Source organism: Ranitomeya imitator, chromosome 8 (genome assembly GCF_032444005.1).
Source record: "Ranitomeya imitator isolate aRanImi1 chromosome 8, aRanImi1.pri, whole genome shotgun sequence".
NCBI classification, from domain to species: domain Eukaryota; kingdom Metazoa; phylum Chordata; class Amphibia; order Anura; family Dendrobatidae; genus Ranitomeya; species Ranitomeya imitator.
In genome coordinates, this window is record NC_091289.1 from 100,211,715 (window position 1) to 100,226,011 (window position 14,297).

The following is a 14,297-nucleotide window of genomic DNA, read 5'->3' on the forward strand; positions in this document are numbered from 1 at the left end:
TCAATCATCCGTGCCTTTATAGACTTTCTACTAGGCACTGCTCCTGATAGCCAGTTTCCTACTCCACACTGATGAGGGGCAAAAACCCCAAAACAGCTGTCTGTGGATGGATACCATGCTTGGCATAGGTGGTTTTCCTTTATTGGATGTTTTCCTTTATTGGATGCTGCCCTTCCCTTGGTTGTTCCTTCCCAGGGAAAGGCCTGGCTATTCACTGCCTGCGTTGAGAAACACGTGATGGTGTCTCCGCAGCTCCTCTACATGCATTTGCATATTTGGGGGCAGTGTTCTGGATCACTGCATTGAGAAACACATGATGGTGTCTCCGCGGTGTTGGATGTTTTGATCTCCACGAGGTCAATCATCCGTGCCTTTATAGACTTTCTACTAGGCACTGCTCCTGATAGCCAGTTTCCTACTCCACACTGATGAGGGGCAAAAACCCCAAAACAGCTGTCTGTGGATGGATACCATGCTTGGCATAGGTGGTTTTCCTTTATTGGATGTTTTCCTTTATTGGATGCTGCCCTTCCCTTGTTTGTTCCTTCCCGGGGAAAAGCCTGGCTATTCACTGCCTGCGTTGAGACACACGTGATGGTGTCTCCGCAGCTCCTCTACATGATATTACAAAGGTGACATCAATCCCAACCCCATTACCCCACTTGCCACCGCACCAGGGAAAGTGGGAAGAGTGAGGCTAAGCACTAGAATTGGCACATCTAATGGAAGCGCCAATTCTGCGGTGGCTGAGGGCTGATGTTTTTAGTCAGGAAGGGGGCCAATAATCATGGCCCTTTCCTAGGCTTTTAATATCAGTCTGCAGCTGTCTGTTTAGCCTTTGCTGGCTTTTGATTAAAGGGGGGGGCCCACATAATTTTTTTGGGCTGGGGTTTCCCTATAATAACCAGAAAAGGCTAAGCAAAGAGCTGTGAGCTTATATCAATAGCCTGGGAACCTTTATGGTTATTGTCCTGTTCCAGAAAATTAACATCAGCCCGCAGCTGTCAGCTTTTCCTCTGCTGGTTATGACTATTACAGGGAACCCCATGCCATTTTTTTTCATTTATTAAGAACAGAAAAATGCATACCAAAGGTTACCTTAGTTCACATTCTTCAAGGGTTCCAACAATTGGAAACTCCAGTAACCTTAAAATGTCCATCAAAGTTTGCCATGAGGCTCTCGGGCCTCGCAGTAGTGGATTTACTCAAACTATGGCATTTATCTATACGCAAAAAATATTGTTCCTTATTTAAACTAAAACAAGGTATTATGAAAAAGAAAATGGCAGCACTCACCGATCTTCTGTGCAGGTTCCTTTATTAGTTAAAAATCTTCACGGCACGGGGGTGTATATACAAAGAATGTGGGAGCAGAATGACGGCAGTTTCGCGCCGGTCTGGCGCTTCAACGGGTTCAGTAGGGGAACGGACGTGACGCCTGAAGTAGTATGCACACACAGTGCTCCTCCCTACAGACTCACTCCGCCCGCCCACGGTACAAACCTTTTAAAATAAATTAAAAGCAATAATAGATAAGTGTACACATGAATAACAATCTACATAAGTATCAAAAACTAAGATATGCAGTGGCACAACTAACGAGCATAAACCACCGAACTTGTATTACTATAACGGATAAGTGGATGCTAAACAAAAGGACTGGCTATAGCTCTATCCTATCTATCACACGGAGAATTATTATAGGTATACAGATCATGTCTTTATCCCAAAGCCCCAATGAACCTTACAGCAGAAGAAAATAAGGCTTTAAAAGAAATCGCAGGCTGGAGGGATACTATAGTCCGACCTGCTGATAAGGGAGGGAAAACAGTATTGATCCCAAGAGGTATCTATATTAAGGAAGCACACAAACAATTGAGTGATGAGAACACCTATATGAGATTTCCGAGTGACCCCACGGAAAAGTACAAAAGAGAATTAAGAACGCTGCTGAGAAAAGCAGTTGAGACTAAGGCTCTTTCTTCTAATAGAGCCGAAAAATTGCTGCCGGAGTTCCCCATGAAGCCGCACTGGTACCATGTCCCAAAAATCCACAAAGCTATCATAGACCCACCTGGCCGACCTATCGTGTCGGCGGTGGGGTCTCTCACAGAACCGCTCTCCAAGTATGTGGATTGGTTACTACGTCCGTTATTGGTACACATCCCGTCATACATCAAAGACACTGGGGCGTTTTTGAAACATATTCGCCAATTTACTTGGCAACCCAGCTTTAGGCTGGCGTCAGTGGATGTTACAAATCTGTATACATGTATTCCACAAGGACAAGGGGTAGAATCCATACGTCAGATTATAGAAACCACACATAAGGAGAGTCATGTTATAGATTTTATTTGCGATAGCCTTCAATTCATCTTGACACACCACGCATTCACGTTTATGGACCTCTGGTACCTACAGATAGTTGGTACGGCCATGGGGACTCCGGCAGCTTGTACTTTCGCAAATTTATATTTAGGCCACTTCGAGGAGGTGTATGTATATTCATCTAGTAACGTTTTTCTGAAACACATCAAAATGTATCTACGATATGTCGATGACATGTTCTTTGTGTGGGACGGGCCGGAAGATAAGTTTGAACATTTTGTCACCTATCTGAACAATAATGTTATGGGTATGTCCTTTACATCAGCCTTCAGGGGAACTCACCTAGATTTCTTGGATGTGTCAGTCAGCATAGTAGATGGGGCGATCAATACTTCAATGTACCGCAAACCCGTGTCCACCAATGCACTCATGCACTTCAATAGCTATCACCCAAGCCACACCAAGCGTTCTCTACCGTATGGCCAGCTAGTGAGAACTAGAAGCGCTAACAACACGCAAGAAGGTTTCGATATACAGACACGTGAGTTGGAGGAGCGTTTAAAATATAGAGGATACCCCGACCACGTGTGGCAGGATGCACGGAGAAAAATGAATAATAAAGCCACGGTAGCAGCTAACACATGTAGCCCCGTAGGCAAAAGATTCACTTTTTGTTTTCAGTATGGCCCCATGGACCAACATATTAGGGCTGCCATTAGGAATAATTGGCATTTGTTGGGCAGCGATAGCGCACTAGCAGAAGTGGTAGCTAAGGGTCCCTTAATTTCAAACAGAAGGAGTACTAGGATAAGGGACATACTAGTGCAAAACTGCATCACAGATGATAGGACAAGAAGTTGGCTGGAACGAAGTGCCCCAAAGGGCAACTATTGGTGCGGACCTTGTAAGTACTGTAGACACCATGTCACAGATAGAATTTTACATATCGGACTGGTTGAACATAAACTCATGCAGCTTATCACGTGTCAAACGAAATATGAATTCTACGTGGTATTGTGCCCATGTGGGCGTTTTTATATAGGCAAAACTATCAGATGTCTATATGTACGCTTCAGGGAACATTGTAGATCCGTTATCACAGGGAAGGGTGTACCCAGACTTATTAGACATTTATGGGAAATACATGGGGGGAACACAGAGGTAATGACGTTTGCTGGTATTGGGCAGGTTAAATTGCCAAAAAGAGGAGGTGACCATCATAATATATTATTAAGGCGAGAAGCGACATGGATCATGCGGATAGGAGCCATGGGCCCCGCAGGTCTTAATGATAAGATCGATATGTCAATATTTTTATGATTGGACACTAATACCCCCTAGGACACATGCTTTATCAAACGCATTATTTGCGCGAGTAGCAGTATTTTGTGCAGTTGCGGCCAATTTATGCATAGGGACAATATACCACTTAATATAAAGTAAGACTTGATCTGTATACCTATAATAATTCTCCGTGTGATAGATAGGATAGAGCTATAGCCAGTCCTTTTGTTTAGCATCCACTTATCCGTAATAGTAATACAAGTTCGGTGGTTTATGCTCGTTAGTTGTGCCACTGCATATCTTAGTTTTTGATACTTATATAGATTGTTATTCATGTGTACACTTATCTATTATTGTTTTTAATTTATTTTAAAAGGTTTGTACCATGGGCGGGTGGAGTGAGTCTGTAGGGAGGAGCACTGTGTGTGCATACTTCTTCAGGCGTCACGTCCGTTCACGTACTGAACCCATTGAAGCGCCAGACCGGCGCAAAACGGCCATCGTTCTGCTCCCACATTCTTTGTATATACACCCCCGTGCCGTGAAGATTTTTAACTAATAAAGGAACCTGCACAGAAGATCGGTGAGTGCTGCCGTTTTCTTTTTCATACATCCATGATATCTGTTTTTCCGGTTGGAGCACCTGAGATCTGTGGGCCAGCTGTGGTCAATTGGCCTGAAGCGGACGAAGTCAGCTACAGCGGTGGTGCGGTCAGCTGTGCTCTTTTAGTTTAAAACAAGGTATTGTTTAGTGGAATACTTATTGGTAGTTGGTTTTGGGGACTTTGCATAAATATTGCACAAATCCTTCTCCTTTAGTTCTGCTCCACTCATGTTGACTAAGCAGAGGAATGTGAATTCACACTGCCGGACATGACTGTACTTATGTTGATCTGTCTTGTGCTACATGTAGCACATCCTACTCCTACAGCTAGTCCCCTGAAATTAGGACGGGTTGTGATTGATGGTAGCTGCTCTCTTGGAATCCTGACAGAGTGCAGTAGTTAAAGAATACATTGATGCTATATACAAAAGGTATTCAGAAACATGTTAAATATTTAAATGTGAATGTACTTATTTTAGCATATTTCTCAAAGAAACCCTTTAAAAAGAAGCTGTCATCAAGATTTTATACCCCAAAATGTTGCCATGTATTTAAAAACACTTTAACGGTGATTAAATAGTTTCTTCGTTATGTAAATCAATTTGCTGTGTTACAGAAATTCATAGTTGAATGAGTTGTAAGTGTGTAAGGGGTCTGTTAAAGCTACGTGATGTACCCCACTTCCCTTGCCCGTGTTTGTGTTATGTCATGTATGTTTAGTAATGCTGCTACTGTATAGTGTAATGTGTAAATATGTATGTTGCAGGGACAGTGCAGTACTTCAGTTAGCCCACTAGATGGTGACACATTAGTACACAATTGTATACAGTTGCAGTTAGATAGGAACAGTAAGAGTTAGTGGAGCGCCCCCAGACACAGGGCCACGACGTTTCTGGTTCGGGTCTGAGGCAGTCACGGTGGCTAGACCCGGTCCGCGACCCTGCTAAGGGGCGTACAATGATAGTGATAGAGTCAGGGGTTCGTGACGCCACCTGTGGTGTTCGGTCAGGGTGACCGACGCTGCTGTGGGGTCCGCTGGGGTGATGGAATAGCAGCCGGATGGTATACCTTCCCACAAGTGAAGTAAATCCCCAGGGCTTCCCAGTAGTGTGGATGGAGATGGTGTGAGGTGCAGGCAATAACGAGGACACAGGGTTGCAGTCTCTTTACCTTTTACTGAAGGCTTCAGTACACTCAGTCCAGAGCACGTTCAACCGGGCTATCAGAGACTGGCCGGTCCGATGGGCACATCCAGAGTTTCCCTCGCAGATGGAAATCGTTGCCTGTGTGTTGTAGTCCTACCCTGCTGAGCATTCGGAATAGTCGTCACAACTGCTGTTCTCTTTCGTTCGTTCTCTACAGCTTTCTCTCTCTCTCTCGTTCTTTGGTTCCAGATGTTGCTAGTTTCTAACGCCCCCAGATATGTTATGGCTAGGACGCCACCCGTTTGACGGGAAGGCTTGGAGGTCTTCCGGGACCCTAGAGACGCCCCTCTCCCAATGTTGCCCCCTATGTCTTCGTAGGTGTGAAAGGTAGACAGCCAACCTATAATCAACTGTCCAGCGGAATTTGAAGTAAGGCCTGAAGTCAGTTACTCCTACAGTGATCTGGCCACCGACTACGCGGCTCAGTAAGATGTTGCCTTCCCCTCTCGGCACGACTCTTACTGGCTCTCCTTTGTGCTGATCTCGTTTACACTGTTCCACAATATTCTTCCCCTCTTGTCTCTTCCTTAGGATACCGCCGCAAGGTGTGCAGGCGCGGTTCCGTTACGTTCTGTTCTGTCGCTAGGCACCTGCAAGGATCCCACGCCTGACAGGGACCCCCCTGTGTCTTCTCTCCGCAACACCCCCTGCCACGGGATGTTGCCTGGTTCCAACCCAGTCAGCTTCTGACTAACTTCCTCCACAGCCCCTAGTTTTACCAGTGTGAGGAGTGGCCCAATAAATGAAGCCTTTTTCTCCCCCTAGTGGCCGGAGTGTGAAGTGTAATGTGTTCTGGTGATACCTGGTCAGGAGAACTCTTTAGTGCCATCGGACGTACCGCTACTCGCCTTGGGGCCATACTGCAACGACCAGGTCTCTGGGGTGCTGCACTAGCATTGGAGTGGCCAACTGGGTTAAGCCAGGAAGATTTCCTGTTAGGAGTTAGTCGAGCCAGGGAGCCCAGGCAAGTCAGCTGGGCCTGAGAGCCCCCAGCTATGCAGTGGGCCACACCAAGTTCAAGTGCTGGCCCAGTCGTCCAGGAGAAGAAGTGACAGCAGAAGTGGGAGCAGAAGTGACAGCAGAAGTGACAGCAGAAGTCACCACAGAACAGAAACGCAGGTCGCTTCAAGATGTGGCAGCTTACTATGTGGGCAGATGCCCTTATGTCTGGTACAAAACGGACTAGGGATCTTCTGAAAGTAGTTGAGCCGGACAGGGAGAATGCTTTGGTACCCTATGAGACAGTACAACCTGGGAGCATACCGGGAGATGACAGAAGAAGCACAGGTAAAGTGAAGTATGCATACTGTGTGAATTCCCATGTCAATGCTGCAACTTATCTGAGCCAGGGAGCCCAGACAAGGCAGTCAGGCCAGGGAGCCCAGGCAAGTCAGATCGGCCTGGGAGCTCTTAGCTATGCAGTGGGCCATGCAACGTTCAAGTGCTAGCTCAGTCATCCAGGAGCAGAAGTGACACCAGAAGTGGGAGCAAAAGTGACAGCATAAGTCACCGGAGAACAGGAATGCAGGTCGCTCCAAGATGTGGCGGCTTACCTCGTGGGCAGATGCCTTATGTCTGTTGCGAAACGGACTAGGGAACTCCTAAAAGTAGTTGAGCTGGACAGGGAGGACTCTGCAGTACTGTACGAGATGGTACAACCTGGGAGCATACCGGGAGATGACAGAAGAAGCACAAGTAAAGTGAAGGATGCATACCGTGTGAATTCCCATGTCAATGCTGCAACTTACCTGGACAAGCTGAGAATGGATTCAAGTAAATTTATTTGTTTAAAGTTGGAACTGGACTCTGTCTCTATTTGTGCACAATTGTTGGGAGCGAGCCTGTAACGGACCAGAGATGACCCTGAGGGTGTGGAAAGCAGACAGGTATGCTGACTAAGGGACATTGTATTCATGTGGCAGGAGACCAGGGCATGTGTAAACAGATATTCTCAGCAACGACTACGGCCCTGGTGCCCTTGTTGAGCTGGACAGGGAGGATGCTGCAGTACCGTATGAGATGGTACAACCTGGGAGCATACCGGGAGATGACAGAAGAAGCACCGGTAAAGTGAAGGATGCATACTGTGTGAATTCCCATGTCAATGCTGTGACTTATTACATGCTGAGGATGGATTCAAGTAAATTTCTTTGTTTAAAGTTGGAACTGGACTCTGTCTCTATTTGTGCAAAATCGTCGAGAGTGAGCCTGCAACAAACCAGAGGTGACAGTGAGGGTGCAGAAAGCAGAGACAGGTACGCTGACTAAGGCCGGCGTCACACAGCGTAGGGAAATACGGTCCGTATTTTATATGCGTAATACGCATAAATATTCCCAAAATAGTGATCCATATGTCATCCGTACGCAGGGTGTGGCAGCGTATTTTGCACATGTAAACCTCCGTATGTAATCCGTATGGCATCCGTACAGCGAGAGTTTCTCGCCGGCTTGCATAACGGACATACAATGGATCCATGGGCTCAAATATTCATGAAAACATATATTACAGAGATGTCAGGTTTGGGAAGGAGACAGCAAAAGCCGGCAATTGAATTACTGGCTTTTAAGCTATCTATTGCCAGCTTTTCTATAGAACACCGCTGCGTATTTCTCGCAAGTCACACTGCTGGTCCGTGTGTAATCCGTATTTTTCTCGCCCCAATGAGTTTCATTGGCGGATTTTTTGCGCAATACGCTGACAAACGCAGCATGCTGCGATTTTCTACGTCTGTACAAGACCGTATAATACGGATGCGTAAAATACGGCAGATAGGAGCTGCCCCATAGAAAATCATTGGTCCGTGTGCAATGCGTATTTTCTGCGCCACTCATACATCTGTAAAACTCGCTAGTGTGACTCCGGACTAAGGGATATTGTATTCATGTGTCGGGAGACCAAGGCGTGTGTAAACAGATATTCTCAGCCACGACTACAGCCCTGGCAACCCTCATTAGTACAATGGATAGTCACTGCTTTACAACTCCCCTGCCTGTTTCCCTATTCCTCTGATTGAAAGGTCACTCATTTCATTTACCTGTCAGTCAGAGACACTAAAGGCAGCCAGCAGGCAGTGAAGAGCTGTAAGTGCATTGCTCCCCCTTCTACACTTGAAGTTCATTAGCATACAATTTCAACTATGAATTTCTCTAAAACAGCAAAATGGATTTCTATGTAAGCAAGGTAAGAATTAAATCAGCATCAAAGTGCCTTATGTGCATAAAATTCTGATGACAGGTTTTCTTTATATACAATAAAAAAAAGCTTTACCATATTGGCACTGGGGTCCGTAAAATCCTGGAGCACAATCACATGTGGAATTGTTGATTGTCTCAATGCATTCACCATGACGATTGCATGATAGCTGGTCACACGAAGCTGAAACAAAAAACAAAAAAAAATGAACATGAGGTGAATAGTTAGGTAAGTTTAGCTGCTTGAAGAAATGAACATTTTATATTAATTTTTTTCTTCCTTATCTTCCAAAAGCCATAACTTTTCATTTTTTCCTTGAAATAAATGTATGAGATTTATTTGTTTTGCAGGACAAATTGTAATTTTGAAATACATTAATTTTACCATATACAGTTATGTGAAAGAGTGTTGACCCCCTTCCTGATTTCCTATTATTTTGCATGTTCATGACACTTAAATGTTTCAGATCACCAAACAAATTTAAATATTAGATACAAATAACACCGCTATACACAAAATGCACTTTTTAAATTAAGGTATTTATTATTAAGGGAAAAAGAAATCCAAACCTACAGGGACCTGTGTGAAAAATGATTGCCCCCTATCACCTTAAAATATAAATTAATTGTGGGTTTTCACATCTTTGTGAAGCTGCGTTCAAATTCCCTAGCCAAATCCAGGCCTGATAACTGTCACATCTGTTCTCAATCAAGAAATTAAATAGGACCTGTGTCACTATTTCCACTCTGTTTCTGTCTTTTTTGTTACTTTGTGTTGGGGCTGTCAGTCTGTGCTGCAATCACCTGTGTTCATTACTTAAAGGGAAGGTACCGCGTTTGTAGGTCATTAATAAATCACTGTAATGTAGCATAACATGCTGCTATAAGCAAGTTTGAAATGCATGTGAAACAGATTTCATGCGTTATATGAGTTTAAAGAAGGCACTGGGGGCTGACATCTTGGTTTTGCAGCAGTAGCAGGGCACTATCAGTGTCATTTTACGGCACCCCATGGACATAGGAGATAATAGACCGCCGAGGACCCCATCTGTAACATTGCAGCAGCATTAGCAGTGAGCTGGGCACGCCTCTGTGGGCTGCACAACTCACTGCTGTAGGTGTGACTAGCTGCCATTTTATTATAGCCCTGTGCTCTCTATGGCAGGACAGAAGAAGCCCTCACTGCTCCTCTGTACTCCAGGCAGGCACACATCCTCTGCTCCTCACATGCTGCCCTGTGTGCTTCTCCTGCAGTGTCTCTGCCTCCCCCTCACACACAGTCCTTGTGATCTCCGGTAAGCTGCACTCACAGCCTGCAGAGAGGGAGGTGACACCTGGAGAGAGAGCAGGGCAGCTGACAGGACAGGGATTAAGGTGGGGGAAGGGGGATGGCAAGAATGTTATTCACAAAAAATGCTGCTGAGCCCACTGTGTTCTGCTCCTCTGTAAAAAAGCTGTGCCTCTGATGCAGTAACTGCTGGTGATAGCAGGTCACAGGGCAGTCACACACAAAATGGTGCTGCCCTGTGATGCTGCTCTTCATTCTGCCCCAGGGATATTAGACCACCCAAAAGGGGAGGGAAATGGTGATGTCAGCAGTCACTGCCCCAATTTTTTTTGCTGCTAAATCTTACTATAGCTGCTTGAGGTCTAAAACGGAAAATGCCCCCCCTAGTGGTAAATATGTATATTTGTAAGAATATATATAATAATTTTCATTTAGAAATGTTTGCAAACAGTGCAAACATTGCATCAATACAATTTAATTACTATTTTAAGCTTAATTTCACAAAAAAACAAAATACAAGAAAACTGGTGGCACCTTCCCTTTAAGCATGATAGTTCCTTCCCCCAGTGTCATTCATACACTTGCTGTTGCCTGTGGAAAATTGATCCCTCTGTGGTCTGTGCCTGACCCTGCTTGACTTGATTATCTTCCTGGACTCTGACCCTTTGTTTGTGACCAGACTTTGCTTGTGCTTACTCCCTGTATCTGCTTTGTCTCTCTGGCTTTCCTGACCTCGGCTCATGTATTGGACTTCTTCTCTGACTTCCCTTTGTCGTACGTACTGCGCCATTTCCTGGACTTGACCTCAGATTGTTTGACCTCCCATTACTTACGATAAGCAGTATATACATTTACTGCCGTGACTCATGTCACAACCTGCCTGACAAAGTGAAGTGGAACAAAAGATCCTCAAAAGCTAGACATCATGCCGCTAACCAAAGAAATTCTGGAATAAATGAGAAACAAAGTAATTGAGATCTATAATGGGAATGGTTAGTAAGCCATTTCTCAAGATTTGGAACTCCAGTGAACCATAGTGAAAGCCATTATCCACAAATGGCAAAAACATGGAAGAGTAGTGAACCTTCCCAGGAGCATCCGGCAGACCAAACTTACCCTAAGAATGCAGCGATGACTAGAGTTGAGCGACTTACTTTTTTAGGATCGAGTCGGGTTTCACGAAAGCCGACTTTCTCAAAAGTCGGGTCGGCTGAAATCGGCCGATTATTGCGAAAAGCCAGGGGCCGACCGAAACATGAAACCCAATGCAAATCAATGGGGAATCAAAGTCGGCAGTGAGTGGAGGACAGGAAAGCACCTACAGTGCCCATTTTTATGCCAAAAACATCAATTCGTATTATTGAAGATTGCCAATCTTAATTTACTTTATAATAATAGTTAGGCATTGAAAACAGGCGCTCAATTGGCTAAAGTTGTGGGGGGGTAGGGCTGGCTCAAGATTTTCGTGTTCCCAGGAAACGCGGAATACGTCACGGCGGTGGAGCAGGGAGAGGTAAGTATTTCAGCTTTGCAAGTGCTGTGATACTGAGCAAGCAGGGGGGCCCACTAGTTGGCACTGGCACATGGCCCCTCATAGTACGTCGGTGTGTTTGACGGCGGATGGCGCCTTCCACTGCCAGAGACACTTTTGCGTACTATGAGGGGCCCTGTGCCAGTGCCAAAGAGTATGCCCCCCACCTGATGAAGGAACCTGCACTTTCATCTGCACCTTTCTCTTTGTCCCTGTGTAAGGTGGTATAGTATGCGGGTAGGGGAACCTGACTTTCAGCAGGGTCAGATTCAGGCTGTGTAGAGTGCAAGGGGAATGTAGTGGTCTGGGTCAATGTACCTGCAGACTCATCTAGCAGTGGCTGGGCAATGGGCAGGATGTGGAGGACACACAGATATAGGCCCAAATAATAAAGGTCTTTGAGCATTTCTTACAGATAACTTTTGACTGATCATTCGGATCTTGGTTAAAAAATTGCCACACTGCACTCTTCCTACTATGGAATACCTTTTCAGGCATTGCACGCTGTGCTACTTTAACCGGATGGCCACGCTGTCCTAAAACTTTTTGGTTTTGACAAACGTTTTTGGCCAGATACGGGCCTGCCAGATGAAAACTGTGATGTAGATGGCTGCTGCGGATCATCCTCCTACGCTTCTGAGCTACTGGCAACAGCACCCTCTTCCCCTAATGGCTGCCAATCTGGGTCAACAACTGGGTCATCTATCACCTCCTCTTCAATGTCATGTGCACCTTCCTCTGTGTCACCGTGTAAGGTGTTATAGCGTTCATGACGGGGTACCATAGTCTAATCAGCGTCAGATTCTGGCTCAGTACACTGCGAGGGCAATGTAGTGATCTGAGTCAATGGAACAGCATAATAATCTAGCTGTGGCTGTGCATCTGTGCACTCCATGTCCGATTCATCTTGTAATGGGCTTTTAACAATTTCCTTTTCTAACCCAGGCACGGTATGTGTAAAGAGCTCCATGGAGTAACCTGTAGTGTCGCCTGCCGCATCCTTCACTTTTGGTTTGGGTGAAGGACACAAGGAAGCGACTTGTTCCACTGACGACACACTGCTTTTACATTTCGAACTTTCTGAAGAGGAGGGGAAAGAGCTAGAGGCTGAGTCAGCAAGGAAAGCCAAAACTTTTTCCTGCTGCTCCGGCTTTAAAAGCTATTTTCCTACTCCCAGATAAGGGAGCCTTCGAGGCCTTGTGTAGCCAGACGATGATGCTGGCTCAACACCTCGAGCCTTTGGTGCTATTTTGCTTTTCCCACTACCACCAAATGCTCCACCACCACCCTCAGTACCAGCTGGCAACGACCGCCCATGGCCTCTTCCACCAGACTTCCTCATTTTTGGAAAAATCTAACCAAAATAACAACCGTTATATGGTACTGTGAAAAAAGGTAGAAGGTGTATATAAACTTGTTGATTAATTTAAATCTCCCTTTTTTGGGGGGGAGACAGCACCAAAACTCAGGCCCAGTGTATTACACTACACAATGTAAGTGGCAGAACGTGGCTGGAAGATATACGACAAACTAACAGAACTGACGTAGATCCACTTAGTGCCAATTTAAATCTCCCATTTTTTTGGGGGGAGACTGCAACAAAACTCAGGCTCAGTGTATTACACTACACAATGTAAGTGGCAGAACGTGGCTGGAAGATATATAAAAAAATACAAGGGCTGTAGTACAATTTCAATCTCCCTACAATGATCTCAGGACAAGTATGGCAGCAATAAAAAGGACTGCTGCACACAAAAGTGTGGACAAAGAAACAAGAGAACTGTGCAGAAAGGAGCAACAGGATTTTTGCTTTTAAAAAAGCAGTTGGTTTGCACAATGGCGTACAAACAGCAATGCAGTTATCAGGGAGCCTTATAAGGCAGCCTAATAAGCTAAAGCACTGATACACAAAAATATAAACTCCACTGTCCCTGCAAAGAAAAGGTGGTGTTGAACAGTGGAAATTGCTACAGCACAAGCAGTTTCGGGGTTAATCTTCCCTCCCTAACTATATCCCTTCTTCTGATGCAGCTGCAGCAACCTCTCCCTATGCTAAGATCGGCAGAAGTAAGATGATGGTCGGCCCCTTTCATGCCGCAGAAAGCAAGCCCATGTCCTTCTCTAAGATGGTGGGGACCGAGACCTATGTCATCACGCTAACCACACTCTGCGTCCTCCTTCATTGGATGAAAAATGGCGCTGAAAACGTCATACGAAATGCGACTTTGGCGTGCTGATCACCGACCTCAAACACAAACTCTAACCGTAACCCAAACTCTAACCCTAACCCTAGCCCTAACCCTAGGGATCCTAACCCTAACCCTTAGGGTTAGGGTTAGGATCCCTAGGGTTAGGGTTAGGATCCCTAGGGTTAGGGTTAGGGTTTGGGGGTGGCTTATCAGTGTGTATTCTTGTGTTTTTCTATAAAAACGCATGCGCTTAAAAATGCATGCAAACGCATGTGCTTAAAAATTCATGCGTTTACATAGACATCAATAGGTTTTTTTGCCGCAAAAAAACGCATGCGTTTTTTTGCGGAAAAAAAACACCACAAAAATTACTACATGTTGCATTTCTGCAACACAGCGCATGCAGAGAAAAAAACGCATGCGTTGCAAAAATGCATTAAAACGCATTCCAAAAAACGCATGCGTTTTTAATGTTAAGTATAGGGAAAAAAACGCATGCGTTGCAAAAATGCGTTAAAACGCATTCCAAAAAACGCATGCGTTTTTAATGTTAAGTATAGGGAAAAAACGCAGGCGGGTTTTTTTGCGGCAAAAAAACACCACTAAAATTACTACATGTTGCATTTCTGCAACACAGCGCATGCAGAGAAAAAACTCGTCAAAATGCATTCCAAAA

The 14,297-nt window shown here is 45.1% G+C and overlaps 1 protein-coding gene across 2 annotated transcripts in view; it reads right to left on the reverse strand.

Annotated features, from left to right (window-relative positions):
* LOC138647880 (L-selectin-like) overlaps positions 1-14,297 on the reverse strand; it is a 463,506-nt gene that overhangs the window by 266,633 nt on the left and 182,576 nt on the right. For both annotated transcript variants that reach the window (XM_069737217.1, XM_069737216.1), the window contains exon 4: positions 8,690-8,797. In XM_069737217.1, coding sequence (XP_069593318.1) covers positions 8,690-8,797 — 108 coding nt within the window. The remainder of the gene's footprint in view (positions 1-8,689; positions 8,798-14,297) is intronic.